Source organism: Xyrauchen texanus, chromosome 22 (assembly GCF_025860055.1).
Source record: "Xyrauchen texanus isolate HMW12.3.18 chromosome 22, RBS_HiC_50CHRs, whole genome shotgun sequence".
NCBI classification, from domain to species: domain Eukaryota; kingdom Metazoa; phylum Chordata; class Actinopteri; order Cypriniformes; family Catostomidae; genus Xyrauchen; species Xyrauchen texanus.
In genome coordinates, this window is record NC_068297.1 from 38,185,652 (window position 1) to 38,211,869 (window position 26,218).

General features: G+C 37.8%; 2 protein-coding genes across 4 annotated transcripts in view; both read left to right on the top strand.

The window, feature by feature from the left end:
* Nucleotides 1-14,821, top strand: part of scaf8 (SR-related CTD-associated factor 8) — a 61,135-nt gene extending 46,314 nt beyond the window's left edge. For 2 of the 3 annotated variants that reach the window (XM_052154139.1, XM_052154140.1), the window contains 11 exons: nucleotides 2,069-2,200; nucleotides 2,291-2,400; nucleotides 2,503-2,696; nucleotides 5,387-5,487; nucleotides 5,765-5,878; nucleotides 7,953-8,109; nucleotides 9,294-9,424; nucleotides 9,925-10,063; nucleotides 10,161-10,226; nucleotides 10,340-10,564; nucleotides 12,533-14,819. In XM_052154139.1, the coding sequence (XP_052010099.1) occupies nucleotides 2,069-2,200; nucleotides 2,291-2,400; nucleotides 2,503-2,696; nucleotides 5,387-5,487; nucleotides 5,765-5,878; nucleotides 7,953-8,109; nucleotides 9,294-9,424; nucleotides 9,925-10,063; nucleotides 10,161-10,226; nucleotides 10,340-10,564; nucleotides 12,533-14,052 (2,889 nt within the window). In that variant the 3' untranslated portion in view covers nucleotides 14,053-14,819. Of the gene's footprint in view, nucleotides 1-2,068; nucleotides 2,201-2,290; nucleotides 2,401-2,502; nucleotides 2,697-5,386; nucleotides 5,488-5,764; nucleotides 5,879-7,952; nucleotides 8,110-9,293; nucleotides 9,425-9,924; nucleotides 10,064-10,160; nucleotides 10,227-10,339; nucleotides 10,565-12,532 lie in introns of all 3 variants that reach the window. The other variant, XM_052154138.1, reaches the window with a different exon arrangement.
* The window catches only part of tiam2a (TIAM Rac1 associated GEF 2a), a 172,324-nt gene continuing 160,134 nt past the window's right edge, over nucleotides 14,029-26,218 (top strand). The window contains exon 1 of the mRNA XM_052154135.1: nucleotides 14,029-14,066. The gene's annotated coding sequence lies outside the window, so the exon portion shown is untranslated. The remainder of the gene's footprint in view (nucleotides 14,067-26,218) is intronic.

The window sequence follows — 26,218 nt, forward strand, 5'->3', positions numbered from 1 at the left end:
ATACAGCATAAAATTTAAATTCCTGCTTTAGCCAAAACAGCATTTAAATGTAACTAAAACTTGCCTATTAGGACATATTTCAAATTTCAATACTCTGAATCCTGGCTGGCAAGTGTCCCACTAGTAAAATATGTACATGTTTATATAAAATGGCATGTCAACTAATGAAAACTAAATGGCTTACTCGTCCAAAATTCTATCCTCGGCTGGATCAAGTCTCTCTTCAAAATACAAACATTCATCGGAGTCCTGCTCTTCTTCTGAGGAAAATTGTAACTCTTCGTCACTATCCAGGAGTTTTCTCACTTGTGTATCGTGCTGTCTTTCAAATGTGCAGAAAAGTGAATTACTTCGTTTTTAAGGCACAGTCAGGGGCGTTTACCATTTGATTTGATAGTCTCAGCACATTAGCGTATGAATGGCACGCTCTGCTGGTGGGTGGAATCACTTTCTTTCATACAGATTACATTGCAGGAGAATATTTGTTTTAAATTTGAATTGTTTTATTTAAAAATAGACATTTTAAGCTTTCTTTAGACATATGTTTCATGTTTGTGTGATAAGTATTCGCGGAGTTTGTTCATTTTTGTGACGTATTTCAGATATATGCTTGCGAACCCAGAGACTGCTTACAGCTCACCCTTTTTATTTTCTTTATTTTACAAAAGCACAAGGTTTTGTTGTTATTGTGAGTGTACACAAATAAAAGTAGACCCTTTTATAGTCTCTAATGATGTAATACACTTATCTGTATAGATGCAATTGTCCTTTGTTAGTTGGCTGATGAAGGCTTTTGTTGGCAAAAAATTGATAGACTGAGTGAGTGTATCTGCATCCCGAACAGTGTTAGGGAGACAGTTCCATAGTTTAGGAGCATGCACTTAATAAGTATTCAAAGGATCTACCTCCTTTTGTGGATTTTGATATTCTTGGAATTATTAACTAGCCAGAATTTTGCGATCGTAATGAACGTGATGGAATATAGCATTTGAGAAGGTCTCAAGTACTGTGTAGCTAGACCATTCAAAGCTTTGTAAGTAGTTAACAAAATGTTTTAATTAATATGGAATTTAACAGGTAGCTAATGTAACGGCGATAAAATTGGGCTAATATATCATATTCCTTAGTTCTAGTCAGCACTCTTGCTGCTGCATTTTGAACCAATTGAAGTTTATTTATTGAACTTGCTGGACGTCCTCCCAATAATGCATTACAATAATCAGGTCTTGAAGTCATGAACGCATTAATTCATTTTTTGGCATCAGCAACAGAGCATTTGTTGTAATTCAGCAATATTTTTGACGTGGAAAAATGCTGTTCTACATGCATTGGAAATTTGATTTTCAAAGGATAGATTGGTATCAAATATAACACCAAGTTCTTGGCTTTAGAAGAAGACGTAAACATACATCCATCAAGAGTCAAATAATATTTTTGGTCCAATTACCTGCTAAATTGGAGAGTTGTGAATTTTAGTTGGGTTTAGAAGAAATATAAAGTTGGGTATCATCGGCATAACAGTGGAAACTTATTATACAAGTTATATTTATAAGTAATTACATTAAACAAAAGCCTTAAATACAAATTCCATTTCCATTTATTTTGTGACAATTTCTCCGGAAGTGACAATTTTTTTAGTTTGAACACATGAGATTGAAACGCTGCTTTTCATAAATTGTTTTGCAAAATTCAGATTTTTCACAGTAATTAAATTTGTAACTTACTTGAATGGAAACATAACTGTTCATGTACACTTCATATTACTGGCAGATTCTTAAACTTATACACTTTTACATCTTTGATATTAGCTTCACATTCAGAAACTCTTGCCCATTGAGACTGCCAATACACAAATCTGATCATTACAGTCACTGCAGTTTCTAGAGTAGCCTGAAACCCATTAAAATGTAGGTCTTATAGAATATAATCTAATTGGAAATGATCTATGGGTGTGTTTTTCTGACCCCCATTTTTGTCACGTTCAGTTGCATTTTCGACCCAAGCCTTGGTTTATTTTTGAAAATTTTCATACCCTGATGTTTATATTAATGCACTTCATTTTTGACAGCCCATGACCATTGAGGGCCAGGAAAGCATCTTTGGTCTTGACAGTTCTGCCCCTTCGGGTCAAAACAGTGCCCCACCACAGCTCTCTGAACAAGAAGCAAAATTGGATGACTCCATTGATAACCAACAACAGGCAAGTCCAGATATAAAATCTTAGTTGAGGGAAAAAGCCTGTTTTAGAAGTCATGAATTGGCAGTAGTTTAACAGTCGTGTGCATTGCAGGACATGGATATTGATGAAGGACAGGATACTGTAGACGAGGAGATCTTTGAGTCTGAAGAGAAGAAAACCAGCAGCACCTGCTCAAGAACACGCTCGAGATCTCGCTCTAGGTATTTTGTTAAACAGTCCTCACTTGCTTTGACAGTTTGCCCACTGTCCATCTTCTAACCACAGGTTGGTATGTTTTCATGTTAATCTTTCTTTAACCACAGGTCACCTAAGAGGAGGAGGTCAAGGTCACGCTCTGGCTCACGGAAGCGTAAACACAGGAAGCGGTCACGATCACGGTCTAGAGACAGAAAAAGGAAGTCCTCCCGTTCTTACTCCAGTGAACGACGAGCACGGGAAAGAGAAAAGGAACGACAGAAAAAAGGGCTTCCTCCAATCCGCTCAAAGTTTCTCAGTGGTAGGAATTCTTGGATGGAGGAACCAATATTTTTCTCCCCATAAAATTTTATCAGATTTGGGGGTGGGCTCTTTTACTTTTAGCTAGTAAGCAACCACCATAGAACACCCTAACAACCACATGGCAATGTACTAACAACTGCTCAAAACACTTTAGCAACCACGATGCCCTGCCTCGGGCATTGTGGCAGCGAGTGTGCCACTGACATTGTTTTTAGAAAATGTTCAAATTAAGTTTATTTAATACATTCTTATGAAGTAAATTTCTTTGGGAAATTTTACATGTACCTTGTGGGAAATTAGGGCTGTCAGTAGACACAAATGTTTAATCAAATTAATTACCTGATATGCCGATTAATTATTCGCATATTAAAATTCACTGAGAAAGGTGATAATTTAATGTAAATAATTTTTAATTCAATAAAATATATGTAATGAATAATTTAGATAATTAGATTGAAATATAGAATTCTGGCAGTTGAATAAAGGATTGATTAGGCATTACAAAAGGTGGCTTTAGACATCAGTTTATTGTTTGTTGCACTGGTTCTCCTCATTTATGATTTCATTATACAAAAAAATGAAATAGTCCAGAGTGATCACATGAATCAGCAGGAATGTGATTCACCAGACAGTCCAAACAGAATGAGTGCAATTGAAAAGATACAATTTCCAAACAAGAGGTCCCTGCTGGAATGATGAATAAATTGCTACTACCTGCAGCTTTCACATTGTGGATAAATGTATAAACACCATGATATCAAACGCAAGCGTGATCACATGGCGGTGTTCGGCGGCCAGAGAGCTTGCGAGCCACAGACCAGAGCGCGACAATGCGCAAAAATCAGTTTGTTTTGAATAGAAGAATGTCCATAGAAGGTATGTGTTGGATGAGGAAAACAGACTAAAAGTAACAAAACAGAAGATAAGCAAACGTCTTTGGTGTGAAGCGGCAGCACATAGTAAACAAACTTTCCGTATCCTGAACCATAGGTGTCAGTATAGAGTACAAGTACTACTGGAATCGACAATTAAGAGCCAGCTAAAAACTTACTTAGTGCACCTTAAAATTGCTCCGGTAGTGGGGAAAAAAAAAAAAAAAGTACTTTTATTGCAGAATTTACATAGGGTTCAGGAGGAATAATTGCTGGGTTTTTTACAAATCGTTTTAATACAATTGATCGAACTAAATTGATCAGCAGCCTTATAAGATATTTTTAGAGACCGTGACTGATATGGGATTTTTGAGACCGATTACCGATATGGTGGCTGATATAGTTAATTTTTGTGCTGGAATGAAAACGGACCTTTTCTATGTGGATTTTGCACCAATATGACTATGCAAAGGTACTCAGAAGGCTGCTTTCTTAAACAAATATTTTTATCAAAGAATATTTGACATTATTATTATTATTATACATAGTCAACAAATTCTAGAAATGAACTCCGAAAGAATAAATAAAAATACAATAAATAGCTAAATAAGCTTCAGTACGGTATGTTCAGTATCAGTCAGTTGCTGACCGTTTAAATAAAGAATACATTAAAATGATTGCTAAATAAAAATTAGTACTGTATGTTTTGTATCAGTCAATGGCTGACAATTTAAATAAGGATACATTCAAATAAAATAAATAGCTAAATAAACATCAGTACTGTTTAGTATCAGTCAATTGCTGACCATTTAAATAAAGAATAAAAAATTAAATAAATTACTAAAACATCAGTAGTACGGTTTAGTATCAGTCAAATGCTAACTCTTTTAATACTGCCAGTAAATTACGGGCAGGTTGTAAAACAATAAGAATTTACACCTGCCGAGTCAAGAGATAAATAGTGGCAGCTGTGTTCAATAACAAGTTCAGGGGAAACTTTCAACGGTGGAAAGACTTTTAAATGTTCGGTTGAAGGGGGTACCAAACTGCGAATCCTGAACAAAGCAGTTTTAGTTCATTAATTTCCACTCAGCTGACAAGCTATGAAAGTAGCTATGTTGTTAGCTAGTTAGCTAAAAGCTTGTTGTCACGGAGCTTAAAAGACGGACGTTGTTTATTTACTTTCCAGCATATCGTCTCACCAACTAGGTAACAATGTAGCATGAACACTCAACATACACAATCCACCACCGCACCATTGTATGCTGAGCTGAAAAAGATGCTCTTATGCTTGCCTTTCAATCTGCTACATTACTGACAAACTATATCTGGCTAACAGAAAAACAGATGTGATAAACATGAGTGGCATGATTGTCAGGGACCGGGTTAATGTTATATTAGATATATTGAAAAGGGAAAATTATGGGCTCATTGTTTAACTTTGCGGTATGTATTTCACAAACTAGTTAGCAACTTACCATGAAGACACTGCTTAACTCCACACTGTCTGCAGAACCAACGTCAGCTCATCCCTGTAAACAATGGATTCGGAGCACGCTCTGCTGGACAAACTACGTTATGACACCAATTCTAAATCACCCCAAGCGTTTTTTTCTGCATTATATGTTCTGAAATAAAAAGTTTTCATATCGACGCGTATGCCAATACCGATATATTTGTGAAAGGCTAATATTGGGCGAGCGATAAATTGGTCTGTCGCTATTTATTGTTTAATGAATTGTAATCAAAAGTAACTTGATTTTTAAGAATCATTCACCTCTTATTTTGTTTCATCATCTCCTTTTTCCTCTTACAGTTTGCAGCACTACTCTATGGGTTGGCCAAGTGGACAAGAAGGCCACCCAACAAGATCTTACAAACCTCTTTGAAGAGTTTGGGCAGATTGAATCTATCAATGTGAGTTGAGTCTCTATAATCCTGGAAAGCTCAGCTCTGCAATAACGCTTAGATCTGTTTACCTTTTAATTAGAGAAGTTTAGTGCAATTTAGCCAAGAGGCATGTTTTGGAGTCTCTAAATATTGCTAGCCAGTGTGTAATTAGAAGTGCCCTAAAAATGCTTTGTATTTCAGGACACCTCAACAGGTTCTCAGATATTCTTTTTTTAGAGAGCTTTAACCTGAAAGTTTTCAATGGCTCATTTTGACTACTGCTCACCGCAACTTTTTGTTCCAGATGATTCCTCCCAGAGGCTGTGCGTACATCTGTATGGTGCATCGACAGGATGCATACCGTGCCCTTCAAAAACTGAGCACTGGCTCCTACAAGATTGGCTCAAAAGTCATCAAAGTATGTGGGGACTGCAGATTAATAACTCTTAATGATATACAATATGTGTGTGTGTGTGTGTGTGTGTGTGTGTGTATGTATATATATATATATATATATATATATATATATACACATATACATATACACACACACACACACACACACACACTCACCTAAAGGATTATTAGGAACACCATACTAATACTGTGTTTGACCCCCTTTCGCCTTCAGAACTGCCTTAATTCTATGTGGCATTGATTCAACAAGGTGCTGAAATCATTCTTTAGAAATGTTGGCCCATATTGATAGGATAGCATCTTGCAGTTGATGGAGATTTGTGGGATGCACATCCAGGACACGAAGCTCCCGTTCCACCACATCCCAAAGATGCTCTATTGGGTTGAGATCTGGTGACTGTGGGTGCCATTTTAGTACAGTGAACTCACTGTCATGTTCAAGAAACCAATTTGAAATGATTCGAGCTTTGTGACATGGTGCATTATCCTGCTGGAAGTAGCCATCAGAGGATGGGTACGTGGTGGCCATAAAGGGATGGACATGGTCAGAAACAATGCTCAGGTAGGCCGTGGCATTTAAACGATGCCCAATTGGCACTAAGGGGCCTAAAGTGTGCCAAGAAAACATCCCCCACACCATTACACCACCACCACCAGCCTGCACAGTGGTAACAAGGCATGATGGATCCATGTTCTCATTCTGTTCACGCCAAATTCTGACTCTACCATCTGAATGTCTCAACAGAAATCGAGACTCATCAGACCAGGCAACATTTTTCCAGTCTTCAACTGTCCAATTTTGGTGAGCTCTTGCAAATAGTAGCCTCTTTTTCCTATTTGTAGTGGAGATGAGTGGTACCCGGTGGGGGTCTTCTGCTGTTGTAGCGCATCCGCCTCAAGGTTGTGCGTGTTGTGGCTTCACAAATGCTTTGCTGCATACCTCGGTTGTAACGAGTGGTTATTTCAGGCAAAGTTGCTCTTCTATCAGCTTGAATCAGTCGGCCCATTCTCCTCTGACCTCTAGCATCAACAAGGCATTTTCAGCCCACAGGACTGCCGCATACTGGATGTTTTTCCTTTTCACACCATTCTTTGTAAACCCTAGAAATGGTTGTGCGTGAAAATCCCAGTAACTGAGCAGATTGTGAAATACTCAGACTGGCCCGTCTGGCACCAACAACCATGCCACGCTCAAAATGGCTTAAATCACCTTTCTTTCCCATTCTGACATTCAGTTTGGAGTTCAGGAGATTGTCTTGACCAGGACCACACCCCTAAATGCATTGAAGCAACTGCCATGTGATTGGTTGATTAGATAATTGCATTAATGAGAAATTGTACAGGTGTTCCTAATACTCCTTTTAGGTGAGTGTATATATATATATATATATATATATATATGTATATGTGTGTGTGTATATGTATATATTAGTGATGCACCGAAATTAAAATTCAGGATGCCCTTGGCTGAAAACGAAAATTTTCAAATTATCACTTTTATTGAAAGTAACACCAAAATTGGACAGAAAATATATTAAAACATTATTAAATATATTATTCTTCAGTTCTTTAACATTCAAATTTAACAGATTTTTTTTTTATCAATTATCCAAATAATGTAATGTTCTAGAAAACTATAATGATATGCAAAACAGCAGTCAAGTAATGAACTTAGCAGCTCTAGTATAGCATCTTGCAAATACAAAAAGTTTCAATGTGCTACAGTGCTTTAATGAAAACAACAGGCAAAACACAGAACGACAGAGGGCCTCTACTCTGTTTATGTAAACGTATTTCCACTTTAATATAAAATTATTGTGCAAAAAAACTGTGCAAAACAGCGTATGTATTTGTGTGTGTGTGTATATATATATATATATGTACGTGTATGTGTGTGTGTATGTATGTACATATATGTGTATATTTGTGTGTATAAATATACATTTTTATTATTTGTTTACATTTGTGTGTGTGTATAAATATACATTTGTATTATTATTTATTTACATTTTCTGCCTATGTTGTACAGCAATTTAGAAGTATATTTTGGGTGTATCTTGCGGCATTGTGTGCAGATCGCCTGGGCCCTAAATAAAGGTGTTAAACAGGAGTATAAACAGTTCTGGGATGTTGACCTTGGGGTCACTTACATCCCATGGGAGAAGGTCAAACTAGATGACCTGGATGATTTTGCTGAGGGAGGCATGATTGACCAAGAGACAGTCAACAATGGTGAGAATTTTTTTCCTTTTATAGGAGGTAAACGAGCAGATTAACATAACATGTATTATATAACTTTTGAAATAATAGAGATGCTTCAATCGATCAACCACTGATCTGTATCGGCCTATGACACGATCGGTGATCAGTAATTTGGCCGATTGCATAAACGGGTCGCTCATGTTATAAAAGACTTCTTTAAGTCTTCAGCAGCACTGGCATGGCATCATGGAGGATTGAGGAATACTGGCATGGTGTTGTAAGACAACAAACTTGATTCAGCAGTTAAGAACGCAGTGGTAGAGGTGTGGCGAATATGAAAAATGTGTGTACTGTACTGTGGCGTTTCACAAGCAACAAGGCGAAGGGAAAACTGCGAGCTGTGGAACGTATTAACATTCACGGCAGCAGCTTCTCAGTCTCTGGGCATAGGCATCGCAAGTTACGATATGTGGTGTAGTTCAAACATCTTAATAATATTTAAATATCTCCCAATTTAACGCATTAACAATTGCTGCACTATTAATACAATCATCCAACTAAATGAAAATGCAGGGAAGGAATGTATAAATATCATAATTCTTTATACAATATTAACATACCATAATATAAAGTATTTAAAATTTAGCAAAATTAACAAATAAAATGAGGAATAATAATAATTATATGGAATAATGACAATGAATCTATAACCAAAAATGTTGCATTAAGTTTAAATTAATTGACTTTTGGTTTATCAGTTTTTCTTCAGTTTGACACTAAGCTTAATTTCTTTAGAGGGCTATCTAAAAATAGAGAATATGTACATTTTAAAGTCTTATGAACAAAAGGCTTTTTTTATAAGCCTTTTAAACTTTTTTTGTCTGTAAAAGCTATGCAAAGTGATATTACTGGAAAGAGGAAAATTAAATTAATAGTAACGGTGTGCAGAAAGCTTGCATGTACATATAGCCAGTTTTGACCAAGGTCCTGATAAAAGGTGAAATGATCAGGATCTGTATCGGCCGATCAGGTGACCAAGATCGGTATTGGCTGAAAAAATTTATATAAATAAAATCCTGATTAGAGTATCCCTAGTTCATAGCATGTTTCATTTATTATATATATATATATATATATATATATATATATATATATATATATATATATATATATATATATATATATACAACATATTTATTTATTTTCTTATGCAGAATGGGAAGCTCTGCGGAACACAGAGACAACCAAAGATACTTCAAGTCAAGCTGTGACCGCTGAAGCCAGTACAGCGAGCAGCACACCCAGTGAGGCCTTTACACAGCCCATCACCATGATGCCCGTACAGGTATGCAGTGTTAATCTTGCCAACCAGATTGTAGGTTTCTGCTACCTGCAAAATCATAATTTAACTACGTGTATATATTAAATGAATCATCAATATCCACAACATAAATATATTACCTTACATCTGCTCAGACATTGAAGCGAATGCACAGCTGAACTTGAACTAAGTTACGTGCTAGTCAGAATGCATAATTTATTGACATCATTCGCAGTTGTCATAGCAATGGACTATGCATGCACAAAATCCTAACAAGGAATGTCTGTAAAGCATGAGTGATCCACACCACATGAACTAAACAGTAGTTAATCCTTTAATATAATTATTAAATGGAATTATTTCAGAAACATTATTTCAGGTGTTTAAAAGATCTTATATAAGTTTATATGTTTAAATTTTAGGACCTCACAATAAACCCCATTGGCTGTGTTCGGTTAAATCAGGATATGTTCCTTATCTTGATTTCAGTTTCACATTTGTAGCAATTTTTGTGTCTCGTGTAGATTCCAGTGGCACAAACAGTCTCTGCTGTTGGCCTTGTGCCTCCATCCTTCCCTGTCACCATGTCAATGCCCCCACCAGGCTTTGGTCCCCCTCCACCCTTCCTAAGGGCTGGATTTAATGCATCACAACCTCCCCCAGGTACATAGTTCTTCAATGAACAGTCAGCATTTAAGCTGTTAGGTGTAGTGTACAATTCTTTTAAATTATTATTAATATATCTATTCCATTTTCACAGGTTTCATGGCCACTCCTGGAGTTGCACCTGCAGCGGTTGGAACCAGTCTTGCTTCGGCACAGACCCGTATGTTAAACAGCCCCTGAAATCCCAATTATACTTCATTAAAATATTGGTTTTGAAAGCAATTTTGTATTTTTTGTCTAAACGACTTTTTGTCTCTCCCTTTACTTTTCTAGCTCTAGTGCAGCCTTCAATGCCAACCACTCAAGAAAACAGCAAGAATTCTCCGTTTGGAGCTATGATTCCTCCCACCAGCACTATTCCTGGGAGTTTTATTCCATCAGCAATGCCTGGGGCAGGAGTCTTTAACCCTGTGGGAGCACAGCCTCCACAGAGCAGCACAGACAAAATGTCTCAGTCTGCAGATATTATGGAGACAACACCTGAGCTAACACTACAGGGTAAATAGTTTTTTGTCCTATAAAATGTACATATTACTGTTAATGTGAACAATGGTTGTGCCTCTAGGATTGATGGATTACTTTATTTTGATGGTTCAATGAATTGGGAAAAAATGCAATTACGCAGATGCAAATGCTTGGCCCAACGCATTACCAGAGCACGGTCCTGTTGTACATACTTGTGCATTTTGTGTTATTGTGGCAGTATTAAACCCAAGTACTCGAAGAGACTAGAGTTACCTTCAAATGTCCATGCCATTAAATCAGATGTGTTGTTATACAGGTAGACAGCAAACATGACTACTCTTAAATCTTTTGCTCTGCGAGATTCCCTTGAAGCATTCGAACAATTGTGTGGTCCGCACTATGCTTCTCACTGGTTCTCACGGCAATGTTTATAATGATCTGCAGCACTACACAGTTGAGGTGGTCTACAAGTAAACACACCTACTCGGCGCTCGCACAGAGTAGTTCGCACAGCTCTGTCCATTCACCCGCGTAGCTCTGTTTTGTTCTGCTTCTGAAACGTTTGTGTTATGATTTTTCTCTAATCCGCAACAGAAAATGCATGAGGTATGAATCTTCACTGGCCTCATGGTTCGATTTGATTATGATTCAAAGGGTAACGATTTTATTATAAAACGATACTCGATGCATTATGATGCATCTTGTCCTTCAATTTCTTTGTTTTCAGTTTCTTCAAAATTTATTTTTTAGTCTCTGTTTTTTCCCTTTCAACTTTTTATTTAACAGCTGTTTTAAAAACATTACATAAACTGGCCTTTTACATTCAGTGTGAGCTGTGAACAAAACATGGAACATCCACAAGATTAAATAAATGGTTCCATAGTTTAAAAGAGTATCTCAGTTTTTCAGTTTCTTTCTTTGGAACCTTATAAAACAATCTCCTTAAAACCCAAGAATAAAATATTGGTTCATCAAAACACTTCAAAAATTACTTCAACTGATTATATAATGCTTTTGTTTTTCTTTAAGCATTGTAAATCAATTAATAGTATTTAATTATTTAAAATTAATTATGCCATGCTATTCCTTTTAATTTTTAACCACAACTGGAAGTTGCTGATCCAGGATTAGATATATATCTTCTTCTATGAGAGTGCAGCTGTCAGCTTCTCCTCTCCTCACTTGCACAGGTGATAGTAAAGCAGTTTAAATAGCGCAGTTGTTGCTTCAGAAATGTATCAAGTGTCTCGTATGCACAGTTCAATCTGATGGCACGACCCTATCGCAAAAGCTACTATGGATTTCAAACCTTTATTATCGGTGACCGGCAATAAAGCAAAAGCCAATGAAATGGAGCGCGTGCAAGATTAGAGAAAGGCATCGGAATCTCCCAGACCGCTGCCTCGTCATTATTTTCTTCTGTTTTCCCCCGTTGTGTGCAATAATGGGTGCGAGCTCATCTTTCATGTTGTTTGTTGGCTTGTTATCATGAATAAACTATCCTGTTGTTATGTGTGTGTGGGTTTGTGAAAGAATTTGGGATCATAGTTTCATTCGGGCACAAATGGTCATGTGTTTGATACAGCAGGTCTGCGAACAGTCATGTTTGTGCATTTGACTTTAGTGAATGCACTTAACTCGTGTCTTTGTTTCTACATCTGACTTTGGTGTGTGCCTCTGCTCTGCCGATTCAGAATCGGTTGAGTATGACTCGCGATGAATCGCTGAAATAATTTTTTTCCCCCACCACTAGTGCATAATCAAGAGACTGTCGACTTTGTGGCACCAGCAGGAAAAATGGTTCCAAAATGTGACCATTTAGTTGCAGCCTGAAGCTCTGATAGTGCGACTGTTGTAGTGTAATGAGGCAGTGCGCAAAATGGAACATGCATTATTATAAGTGCTGGTGTTCACATACTTGTATAGAGTATGTTTCAGTCCTAACACTGCATTTTAGTCCTTACGCTGGGTGAAACTTATTTTCATTTCTCTCTTGGGCAGGAATGCAGAATGCTGTGCGCAGTGGAATGGGTCTTCTGGGCATGCACCCCTCTGCATCCCTAAGTCATCCTCTCTCTGGCCAGCGCATGGCAGGTCTGCTTCCTCTGGAGCTGCGGCCCAACCTACTCCAAGGAACTGGAGGCCGCTTCCCCCTCCTTATGCAGCAGGGCCTTGCACATCAAGCCAACAACCTCTTGGATGCTTCACTTCAAGCCCAAGCACGTACTCGGGCCCCCTTCTCCCACATGGAGCAGTTCAGTCGCACCGAGGGCGCTTTTGCCAGAGCACCTAACCCATCATCTGCTGGACCTGACGGCCTGGCAAAAAACAATAATCAGACGCTACCCAGGTCAGATGTAGGTGCCCAACAAGAGGGAGATCAGGACTACCGTTTTCCACCACCAGAGAAGCAGAGCACAGGGTTGTTGAAGACCCCTCCTTTGGAGATGCGTACTGAGCCTGTCCCTTCCAGACCACCTTTACTGGAAAGACCTCCAAGAGCACTCTTGCAAGCAGAGGGTAGAAGAGAAACTATGTCAGGGGGTTTCAGAGCAGAAAGTCGCTGGGGTCCACCCAGGGGTGACTTTGATGAACGAGACATGAGAGGGATGTCTGGAGCTCCAAAGGGTTTCCAAGAGGAGCGTTCCAACCCTAACTTTCAGAGTCGTTTCGAGGGCCGCAGTGGATCAGGACCAGCTTGGAACCGTGGAGCTGGAACTTCTTTTAATGCCAACATGCACCAGGACTATGATGATCGTCGCAGACCTTGGGAAAGGCAGAAAGACCGTGATGACAGGGACGTGGACTTCCGAGGCGAAATGAATGGCAATCGCCACAGCCGGGAGCGAGACCGTGAAAGGGAGAGAGAAAGGAATCGGGATCGTGAACGTGGCAGAGAATGGAATCGCGAGAGAGAGCGTGAACGGGAGAGGGAAAGGGACAATGAGAAGGACATAGAGCGAGAGAGGGGCCGCTGGACTCCTCTTACTCCTCAGTCTCAGCCTCTCTTGCAACAGCCCCAACTTCCCAAGTCTCAACCGCTACTCCCTCTGCCGACCCCCTTGCTTGCCCAACCTCAGGGACAAGTGCAAACTGATTTGCCGACTACGCCAACCCCGCTGCAAGAGCCTCAGCCAGAACTGCAGCCGACACAACCAGTTGCTGAAACCCAACCGGAGATGAAGCCAGAGCTGCAGTTAAAGCCCACATCTCTCGACCCCCCTGAAAAGGCAACAAGCAGCCAAGAGCAGAAGGAAGCCCTAAGTGTCAATGGACCGGAGACAGACTCAAAGCCTCAATCAAACATTATGGAACCTGCATCCCACCCTACTGCAGAGCCCTCTTGTAGTCCATCCCGTACCTCCACACCCACCTGCTTCCAGAACGAGCCCCTGAAAGAAGAGAAGACCCCAGAAATGTCTGTTTCCTCTTCTGAGAATGCAGACATGGAAAAGACTGGGCCAAAGGTGGACGCTGAGACTGAACCTGAGCTAGCGAAAACAGACACTGAGGAAACATAATCATCACTCAGTAGGTAAAGATCATTTTGTATAGTTGTCATCTCTGTAATCATTTCAAAAGCTCCCACAGGACCCACTCAATGCGCTAGATTATGTCTTAATGAATGATTTTTACCTTTCAAGCTACAATTGTACGTGCGTTATAGGTGGCTCACACTAGCGGATCTCAATGGTAGGTGAGATTTTAATATTTTATTTTTATTCCCTGGTTTTAGTTTTTAATGCAACCCCAATGTTTTAAACTAGATGGTTTATGTTCTTTTTTTTTCATGACACATGCTTGCCATAATGTTGTGTAGCCTAATTGTAAATGCAGGGAGAAAGAGGATTGACCTTCCTATGGAAGAGTTTAAGGATTCTGGCCTTCCCCTTTTGATTGATTGCAGAATACTTGAAAACAGCACTGGCCTGTTTCGTCTTTTCTTTTCAAAACTGCAGCTGCAAAGTTTGACATGAATGCCTCTGTGTTGTCCAATGCTTCTTGTCTTTAAAGAATATACGTACATACAGTGAGAACAGTACTGGTTTTTAGTTGCTTTGAAAAGGAACCTTAAAAAAAATTAAACTATGCTGTATCATCCAAATATTAAATGTCTGTGATTTTTCTTCATCATACTACCCTGGAAAACAAGAGCTAAGTCAGAAAAGGCTATACATTGAAAAATGGATGTTGGGTGCAATCTGTTTTAGTTTCAAATAAACATGCTTTGTTTGTTACAAATGCTTTAGGACTGTATTTTCTATCAAGAAGAGAAACCATCTGCACACAAAACCATAAAAAGCCATGAGCCAAATGATAATAGCCCCATATTGAGCTTGTTTGGCTGTGAACTGATCTAAATTGGGAGGCTACCAGATGTTTGTTTACATTTTTGTCTTTAAATCTCTTCTTACCCACTCGCCTTTACCAGTAGAGCAGCACTGCATGCCGCATCCAGTCTCGCACACAGTGGAATTATCAATGTCACCCACACATGTATTCAAAGGTTTCTGATATTTGCAGTTTTGATGCCACTCACCTTGGTTCACACTCCGATACATTAAATGTGGCAGCTCAGTACATAATCTGCACCAGTATTTACTGCAGAATAATGCTGAAACATATTTACTTAAGTGTGTTCAAAGTGAAGTTCCAAAATGTTTTGGAATGCAATTCATAACACAACGTGAATATGCATTGCATTCTCAACGATGCTGGAAGGGGAGCTAGATTTGGGCATTGGTGTAAATCGTCCACTTCTACAGCGAGTTTTCGCTTTCGAGAAACTACTGTCATGGCGAAGCAACAGTTTGAAGAGAATCTTGCTGAGCAAGTTAGTTAAAGTCATTACATTTATTGAAACTTACTTGAATAATAACACATCCAGTTTAGTGGCACAGACTATTTAAGGTAATTTTTGACCCTCTTGAGTACTGAGGTTTGTTACCTCCATAGTAACGCAAGAAAGCACATAAACATGTTCAACCGGACTGCACATTGCAATGACTTGACCAGGCACTCACATCTGCGTACATATACTTAAAATATGTTTCTGGCCTTAAACTGGAAGTCTTTTCATTTGCAAAATATTCAGTGTATTTTTTAGTTAAACTACTTGTCTTCAGTTTACACGTGATGTCCCCTGACCTTGGTGGAATGTTATTCACATTGTAAAATATACATTAGAGTTTGTCTTTGTGTGCAAGACAGGAATAGATAACTAGAAAGTGTATTCTATAAAAGCATGAGAATGTTGTTGTTTTTTCTCTCTCTCCCTTGTTAAAAAAAAAAAAAAAAAAAAAAAGGACCTTCCCTTTGACTTCACTTGGTTTTACTTTCAGAGTATTTCCGTAATGGCATTTTAACAAGAGAAAAAAATTATCGCTAGCATGTGGCCCAATTTTAGGCTAATTTCTAAGTTTGTAACTAACTGGATCACAAGGACGAGCTAAATTTGAGGGCAAAACTGAAAGGTGAGTGACATTTTGTAATCATAATAAGCACATGTCAACCTTGATTTCCAAACATGATAAATATTTGGCACAAATACAACTTGGGTTCATACAGGCATCATTAAATGAAAATCAAGGACTTTCAAGTACTTTTTCCAGCACCAAATTTTCATTTTCTTTGATATAACAATTGAGTTCCCAACTTGTATTATGAGTGACATAAACAATATTTACAAATCGGAAACATGCAATTACAGTAATTCCAAATTGTTGAAGCTAATGAGAACATTACTTGGGGTAAAAGGCCTCCAGTTAAGGTGAAATAGTGTCAAATATAGGGCAAATAGTTAATAGGGCAAAATTTGCCAACTAATGCAAATACTTTTGATACAGCAAGATGCAGATTAAGATTTTGCTTATTCAAATGAACAATTTCAGAAAAGGATCAGCCATATTCTGTTCTTTTTAATCACATTTTGTCATTTCAGAACATCTCAAGTATTCTACAAACCAATAATCTCCATTGTGACTGGATCAGTCAGTGTGAGCCCAAATCTATCTTCATATCTAAAGTTATAATATCCATTTTGCTTAAATATGACAGAAAACTACCATCTAGTTTAAACCTAAATCGATTTGTGAAAATATGAATATTAAGCTTTTACAAAAGGGCTAAAACTATGCAGTTAAATTGTTCTTTATTTAAAAGATATAATAATCAACGCAAACAAAACTGAAGTAAACTTTAAAAGCAAAATATCAATGTTGTTCAAATGAAGATGCCAATTTAAGTTATTGCTTGGTACAAATTTCCAATAAAAATTGGTAAAAGATTTTCAAATTATTAATATAAATAACTTAATTTAACCTTAACTTTACTCAAATTAAAGAACTGCAATGATTGAATTACAATGATCCCTTTGTCAGTTGTTTTTAAATACCCACAGATCCCACATTGAATTATCACTCTTATGATTTAAATATTTCCGACATAAAAGCTAAAAGTAGATTTCATAGAGACCTCGTGACTCATGAATCCTTTGCCAGTGAGTGCACTGCGAATCACTCGCATACAGCACCTGACCATGTGTGTCAGCAAACATACTTCTGGTTTATTATCTGACAACGTGAATCTGCTGCTTAACCAGCCATCTGCTCTCTTGGCATGAGTGCTGTGGGGTGGGGCACGGTCATGTTGCTTCTTTCCTGCCAGAAAATCTAAAAGATGTTTAATCAGCAAAAATCTCAGACTTCATTTGAGGTTCTGCAAAAGGTAGAATACAATGGAGCATCAAGTAAAGTGTATGAGGTCTGTGTTGCAGGCTTCATAAACATGCATTTCTAGTCTCTGCACCATAAACAGTTCTGTAACCTGCTGAGCTCTCAGCAGGAGCCTCAACTCAAGCTGTTCTCTGTGGAGGGCCAGACCTCCGCTCCCAATCTCACAATTCCATTTAACTGTGCTTATATGCTAATAATTTATCATTTTTTTTAGGATGCCTAGTACAACTCAGTTACTTATTAATGTAAAAAAAGCAGTAGTCTGGAAGAAGAGTAAAACTGATTGGAGGTGGGAGAGGATTAGGTGTAATGGGAAGACCAATGAGAGTATTTGTCTCTAAAAAGATGTAGTGGAGGGTACATGACTGAAACCTGTATGACCAGGACATTCAGAAGGCAATGGACATGATTGGAGGCATACTAGGGTCTAACCTGACCAAACTAATTCCATGTCCACACTTATTCGTTTTTGTTTGAAAACACATACATTTTTGCCTCTTTTCTGCATTTTCCTCCACCGAAAAGGAGATCTTCAAAAAACTAATCCTCATTCATTTTGTTTTTATTCAGTTTCCTTTTACCCTTTGAAAACGTAAATATTTCGGTGGACAAAAACGGCATACTAGTGTGAATGTTCCCCAACTCCGATATGAAAACATAAAAGCATAAACACTACTGGAAACAAAAACAAAACTTTACATTCAGGAATTTACAATTTGATAGCTTTCTTTTGTTCCTTCTAACGTATATAAGAGATGAGTATATTGTTTTAGATGTGTTGTGAGCCATTTCAGTATAGACGCTGATTACCACCACTGGAGTTGTGAGTTTGAATCCAGGGTGTGCTGAGTGACTCCAACCAGGTCTCCGAAGCAACCAGATTGGCCCGTTTGCTAGGGAGGGTAGAGTCACATGGCGTAACCTCCTCGTGGTCGCTATAATGTGGTTCGCTCTAAGTGGGGCACGCGGTGAGTTGTGCGTGGATGCCACTGAGAATAGTGTGAAGCTTTCACACGTGGTGAGATGCCCGGATTGACGGTCTCTGATGCAGAGGCAACTGAGATTTTGTCCTCCGCTACCCAAATTGAGGCGAGTCACTACGCCACCACGAGGACTTGGAACACATTGGGTTTTGGGCATTCTAAATTGGTGAGGGAAAAAACACAATCATGCTAGGCCTCTCTAGCACTGTGTGTTAGTGAGTTCAGACCTTGAATTCTTGCTTTTAGGGAGAACTTGGAATGTTGGTGGTCAAAATTCGATAAGAATTGGTGCTTATCAACTGGATTTAATTAGCTTTTGATTCTTGTATAGGTAAATCTTAATTGAAACAAAAGTACAGCAATTGTTATCTGACCTATACCTTTCTTCAAAGTAGCAAAATCAATAACCATTTAGAAGACAACCCCTTAACACATGAAAGACCACATTTGATGTTTGTAGCAGTTGAACATCTTAACCAGTAGATGTCAGACTGACTCCTCTGCAGGCTACTAAAATATTTATTCCAAACTATTAAACCTGTGCACTTTGCCAAACGCTTCAAAATTGCTATCTACACAAACTTGTCCACTCCGGTCACAGTAACCACATTTTGGTGCATTCAAAGACATTACTTGCATACGAAAACAATGGAACTGGCTCTTAAGCTTTTGCTCATTGACTCCAAACCTTTTTGAAAACCTTTGCTTATTTATCAAGACAAATTAGATTAAAAAATAGACAAGACAAGCAAAAATCGAATCAAAAGGGTAGGCAGTTTCGAACAATGTACAGATAGCACAATTTTTGTATTGTCCTTGTTAAGGATGTATATAATTTTAAGAGTGTCAGCATGATGAAATGTTTCCATCACAGACACTTGTTTGGTGGTCTATCACAGGACAGAGTGACTAATGCACTGCCTCAGGCTTTGACACCTGGTTTTGTGATCTGTGACAAAAGTCTTATTGTTCACTCTGGGTGGGGCAAGAGGACCAACCTCTGATGCACAGTAAAAAGCTTCTGTTTGTTTAAAACAGATGTAAATGATATGAGCCTTCGGGCTTCATTTGATTTTCTGTTTGAGCCTTCATTAACAATTGAATGTGCCCCAAACTGGTTTGGGATGTAGGGGTCGAGTTTGTCAAAATCAAGACAAATTAACTGCAACCACGAACGTCTCTTATCAAAAAAATCTAATATTAGAACCTTTTTACAAAAAAATGATAATATAAAATGCAAGCTAACCCTGATAGCACACTTGCATCACCCAGACATGTATTTGATGTGTGTTTTCATCTGGAACATGTATTTGTTAGGTTATTTGCTCATCTGCAATATACGTCTTTAAGATGTTTCCTCTCAGATGCCAATAAGACATTCAGCAGATGTCTCTGAGATGTTTATGATGTCTGATCCCTTTAAGATGTTTAGCAGATGTTCATTAAAATACAATGCTTTTCTGATGGAAAATATCTAAAGCAGACATCTCAGAGAAGTATGTGTGATTTCTAGGTGATTCCTAGATGAAGACTGGATGCTATTCTAAACAAAAGGAATGTTGCAAGTTAAGTTCAATCAACAGCATTTGTGGCATAATGTTGATTACGACAATCATTTATTTTGACTTGCCCCTCCTTTTCTTAAAAAAAATCAAAAATCTGGGTTCCAGTGAGGCATTTACAATGGAAGTGAATGGGGGCCAATTTTTTAATGTTAAAATACTCGCCTTTTCAAAAGTATAGACACAAGACAAACAATATGTGTGTAAACATGATTATAGTGTGATAAAATCACTTACTAACTTTCTCTGTGTAAATTTATAACCAATTTTACAACTTTGTTACCATGACGATTTTGTCAACAAACCCTAAAATGATTGTAAATATTACAATTAAAACAATTTTACAGCTCAAATAATACTAGTTTTAACAATAGAATGCTTTTATAAAATTATAAGCTTCACATTTCTGCTTTTCAACCCTCCAAAAAGTGGCCCTCATTCACTTCCATTATAAGTGCTTCACTGTAACCTCGTTTTTTTGATCGTTTGTTTTGTTTTTAAAGAAAAGGAGTCACTGTTTAATTTTTTTTGTGGTAATCAACATTATACCCCAAATACTGTCGATTGAGCTTAACTTGTATTGAACCCAGAATATTCCTTTAATAAAATAATAAAAAAGAAAATGTCACAGTTACAGTAAGGCATATAAAATGGAAGTGAATTTCGCCAGTCCTTAAATGCTAAAATACACATGGTTTCAAAAGTAAACACTGAAAGCATGTTAACATGTATAATATTCACCTTGTGTCTATACTTAATAAACAATGAGGGCGTTAACATGGATATTCTTACACCAGTTATGCTTAAACCTATGTGTGTGGTCATATAAACGCATTAAATGGCTTTCCATTTTCGGTGTAAGGTCATATACGGCTTAGGAAGTAACCGATCAACGCGGGATCCGAACCCGGGTCTCCAACGGTGCTGATGAAACATCCTTTCAGTCACACCACAGGGGAAGGTAAACTTATTGGAACCAATGCAAAAATGTCTGATAGGAAATGTCGCTTATTGGTGAGATGGCACAATGTGGCAGATCCTAGGGATATATATATGTTATTTAATAAAGGAGGGAAAAGTCTAAATAATTTTTAGTGGTAATCAACATTATGCCAAAAATGCTGTCGATTTGAGCTTTGAATTTAACTCCGAGCATTCCTTGTACATGTAACATGATGTGACAACAATGTACCATACTGCTTTTTTTAAATGGTTATTTTTGTTGTATAATGCATTTTCACATACCAAAACAAAATCATATTTCATCCTGAACATGGCCAACGTCTGACAAAATGTTCCCCCAAGCATTTCACTCTTAGTTTCATCATAAAACTTCCTGCAGTGATTGATAAACTTCCTACTAAATGATAATCATATTTTGTGTAAGACTGCAAATCAATGACTTTCAACCCTGCAAAGAAAATGCAACATTTGGACAGCGGTACTCTCTGTGACTCTAAACCTCTTGGCAGTCCCCCCCTGCGGTTGCTCCAATCTGGTCCGTCAATTTACTTCATCAGTATTTGCCCACTTAGGGAGATTTAATTATTCATGATCATGTTTATTAATGACTGCAAGCATCTGTGCTCCCTTGTGCCCTCCCCCACAATGCTTGCCAAACAAGCGATCAGATTAGAGATTGAGGTTTGAGTTTCATCGTCATTTAACAAGGATATGGATTTGTCGAAGCATGAAATAAGAAAATGAACCCAATTTCCTGTTTCTTCCCTTTGTGGTGTGAGCCCAGTACTAAAACCTGTGACAGGGCATATGGCCTTCGGCCTGTTGGGACCTCACCCTGCATGGAATTAAATAAATGCTAATTTCACTGAATATTTACAAGAGTAAACTAGAAGCTAAGATTTAATTACAAGTTTTATCTCCCTCCCTTTCTCTTCCTAAAGAAAATGGAATAAGGCCCTTTTCATTTTTGCACCTATACATTCTTTATTATTTGTTCCACATTTTAAAATAGTATCAAAGTCACCAAAATTTTGAATAGCACAAATTGAAGAGTGGAAATGATACTGTGACCAGAAATGGTTATCTTATAACTCTTATACTGTATTAAAGCATTAACCATGAGAGTCTAACAGGCCGTGTTTTTAGTGGTTTTACAAATCAAATTTGTAAAACCACTAAAATGTATTCCTACTCATGGTAAAATTACTTCAACACATGCACAGATTCAATTGGTTTATTGCATTTTATTAAACTGTTGCAACAGCAGTATAACTAAAGACTTCAATGTCCAGTAAACAGTTGCATATATTATTAATAATTCACAGAATAAACAGTTCTTCAGAGTCTTATAGTTCATTATCTTTACTGTTAGGCTATTTGCCATTGCCAGGCATTGCAGCAACATGGTGCATTATTGGGTTTTTCTTCAGCATCAGGCAGTTTTAGCTCTTTGGACTTCTAGAAAGGAAATATTTCTGGGTAGTAAGTATTATTTCCTAATTGCCTATGCCTCAACAATATAGAAAATGGCTATTATTCCCCACAAACTTCGCTTCTGTGAGCAGGACAGTGATATTTTAACGCTTCCTCTGACCTGCGACTTGCACACTTTCATCCAACAAGTTCCACTGCTTCAGCCTAGATGTCAAAAGCTCGGCATTGGACTTGGTGAGATCAAGATCTCTAATCAAGTCAATGAGGTATTTTTGGTTGGGGTAGTATGGGGTTCTCTCCACAATTCCACCTCTGAAATTGTCATCTGGATCTACAATGTCTTCCTCGCTCTCTGACTTGCTGCTCTCTCTCTGGAGGAGTGGGTATGGGGAGCTCATGGCAGTGTGGCACCGGGTGATGTATGAAGGAAGGTCTGGAGACATGATAGCAGGTGCATTCTTGCCAGTCCGACATTTGGAAGGGTCCACCATGCAGAAGTAGCAGTTGCTTGAGTGGTCGGTGGGTTCCCGCAAAATTCTTGGGATGGCGAACTTCATGACTCTCTTTTCCCCTCTATACCATCCTACAAAAATACATTTATTTCACCCATGACTAATGTGTGAGAGATTCTCGCAACATTTTTCATATATATTTTTTCAATAACATGGAAAATTTAAAAATTTTCAACTTTTACAATTTAAATAATTACCACATTTTATAATAAAATTCCGAGCAACAATTGTCCATCTTACCTTCCAGAGATTTTTGCAGTGCTGGCAGGTGAAATGAGGTGCACAGGGTTTGTCTAGATCCCCGACAGGCATGCCAAAATATGTCTTGCAGGCCTCACGCATCTTAGCAGATGCTTTTTCGCACTTGTCTTGATAAATTGGCCAGACATGGCAAAATGCATCTGCCGGATGCTTGCAGCCTCTTGAAGCCATCTCAGAAAAATGCAGATATGTATCCAATATGGCAGCTGGAACTAAACTGAACTGGTGGGCTTAAGGCCCCTGTATTTATATAACTATTTATATTACTAGAAAGTTCTAGAAGTTACTTCAAGTTTACTCTGCACTGAATTTATCTGGAATGTTCTGTAAAATAGGTAAATTTCAAAATCAAACACTGTCCTGGTCACAAAAGCAAAGTTTGGGGGGAATAATAGCCATTTTCTATACTTTTGAGGCATATGCAATTAGGAAATAACACTTACTACCCAGGAACCAAAAATCAATTTGTTACACAGTGTTGTTAATACATATTTTTTTCAAATCAACAGTGTGTGTATCTGCAATCCAGTAGAATATATATATATATATATATATATATATATATATATATATATATATATATATATATATAATGAACTTTATTTGTTTGTCTTGCTAAGGATAATTTCACAGCATTTTATGCATCCTAAAAAAATGATCCTAAATATAATCAGACAATTATTTTACACTTTTTCCAGCAGAACTTGGCAAAATTCCAGCTTGTTTGGAAATTACGGCTAATTACAAATACTCAAAAGTGTTATTTACCTTTATTTGTTTTCTTCAAACATCACATCTCTCATATTTCATCTAGCACCAAATATTTTGGTGTGGTGGAAATGATGCCACAGCTGTGTCAATAATTATTGAAATGGTGTAGGTTTATTTCACTCTGTTTAAATTATCATTGTTTTAAACGTGTAATAATTCATATTTTTATAAAGTAATTTAAAAGTAAAAAAATTTAGGGTTTGCGACAAGGCTAAAGCAGCAATATCTATACATAAAAGGGCATTTGAAAAGTACCAAAATAAATAATGAAGGCCTGGTAAATATATTTCAAGTCAGTTTTAATGTGACCTTAAAGGCTGATATCTGTTCGTTTTAATAAAAACAACCAATAGGTATGGGGCTTATGGTCATTTATCACCAGCTTCAAACATGGTTCATCCAACCAGAATCTATAGTTTGAGGTATTGGTTTTATCATTTTGATTCTTCAAACCCCTTTGTTTTACAGCTCTGAAAATTCTGGCCATTCTCAACCAGCTTCATACATGTGGTGGTACAAAGGTTTTGTAATTTCTGCTTTTCTTCACTATTCGGTCCAATTGATCAGTTAAAAAAAAAGAAATGCGTTGGTGTAATCATTTAAATCAAAAGGGTCTCTTTATGATCATGAAAACATGCATTCAGACAAGTGTAACTATGTAATTACTATTTGATCTTTCAGCAAAATCTATCTTCTATCCTGCCTATAACATCTAATTTTGTGGCTGCACCATCGTTCAAGTCTTTCTTCCAGTTCTCTTCTCCTCTGGGAATCCTTCTTGCATTAAAAACCCCCTGTGTGAACAATGCACAGGCTCACACCAATCTGAACGTGTGAGAATTGAATGAGAATACATCAGGGGACATAACACATCTTAACATACCCTGCTTGTATGCTTCAGGAGAGGTATATTTGTGGGCTTGTGCATAACGATGTCTGTTGATATGACTGGCTCTGGTGCTGGCTTTTTTATTGGTCAGCAGCAGACAAAGAAAGGATGTCCTAATGCACATCCTCATGCATGTATAAAGAAGTCCTGCAACGTTCTGTCCCACACACACACACACACACACACACACACACAACACAGCAGCAGTGTAGGGATGGGCAGTACCTCTTATTTTTAATCCAAAACCAAGTTCTTCCCAGGCTAATATCACTTGAACCAACACTGACATACACCGATCAGCCACAACATTAAAACCACCTGTGTAATATTGTGTAGGTCCCCCTTGTGCCACCAAAAATGTGCCAGCCCGCATCTCAGAATAGCATTCTGAGATGATATTCTTCACACCACAATTGTACAGAGCGATTATCTGAATTACCATAGACTTTGTCAGTTTTATCAGGCTGGTCATTCTCTGTTGACCTAAATACAGAAATACTCAAACCAGCCTGTCTGGCACCAACAATCATCCATGCAATTATCTAATCAGCCAATCGTGGCAGCAGTGCATAAAATCATGCAGATACGGGTCAGAAGCTTCAGTTAATGTTCACATCAACCATCAGAATGGGGGAAAATATTTGATCTCAGTGATTTGGACCGTGGCATGATTGTTGGTGCCAGATGGGCTGGTTTGAGTATTTCTGTAACTGATGATCTCCTGGGATTTTCACTCACAACAGTCTCTATAATTTACTCTGTATGGTCCCAAAAACATCTAGTGAGCGGCTGTCCATTGGATGGAAATGCCTTGTTGATGAGAGAGGTCAACAGAGAATGGCCAGACTGGTCTGAACTGACAAAGTCTACGGTAACTCAGATAACCGCTCTGTACAATTGTGGTGAGAAGAATATGCGTGTTGGCTCTGTTTTGGCTGCACGAGGGGGGCCTAATGGGTTTTAATGTTGTGGCTGATTGTATTCATTGTATTCAAGTATTCATTGAAAAAGTATTTATCATTGATTATAATTAATATTATATTTAAAACATTTAGTATTATAACTATTCAAATGTATATATTATTACATTTAATATTCTATTTTCAGATTTAATAACATTAATATGTGACAGCCATCATCATTTGTTGTAAATTACTGATAAGACACTTTTTTTTTCATTTAGCACCACTAGCATCACGAAACAGAATTGCAAGAATAATCACTACTTTCAAATAGATACCGGAAAACTCCCCCTGTCCTCCACTGGTTGTACAAACAGTCCCGTCCCAAACTATTGGAGCAATGAGCAAACAGAGGATAGTTTAATTGTGCCACCGTCCCACAATGTTACACTTTTAGGTGAAATCAACCTACAAAGAGGTTTACATAGTTCACTCTGCATATTCATCTGCAAAGAACAGAAATAATGGATGGGCCTTAACTTTCACATTTCACTCATATTTTTAACATCTGCATGTGATGTCTGAACGCTGTGCTTAGATTAGCAAAACTGTTTGTATTAAGCATTCTAATCTACATACGTTTTCTTTGTCTTTGATCTTCCTTTTCAAGAAAGAA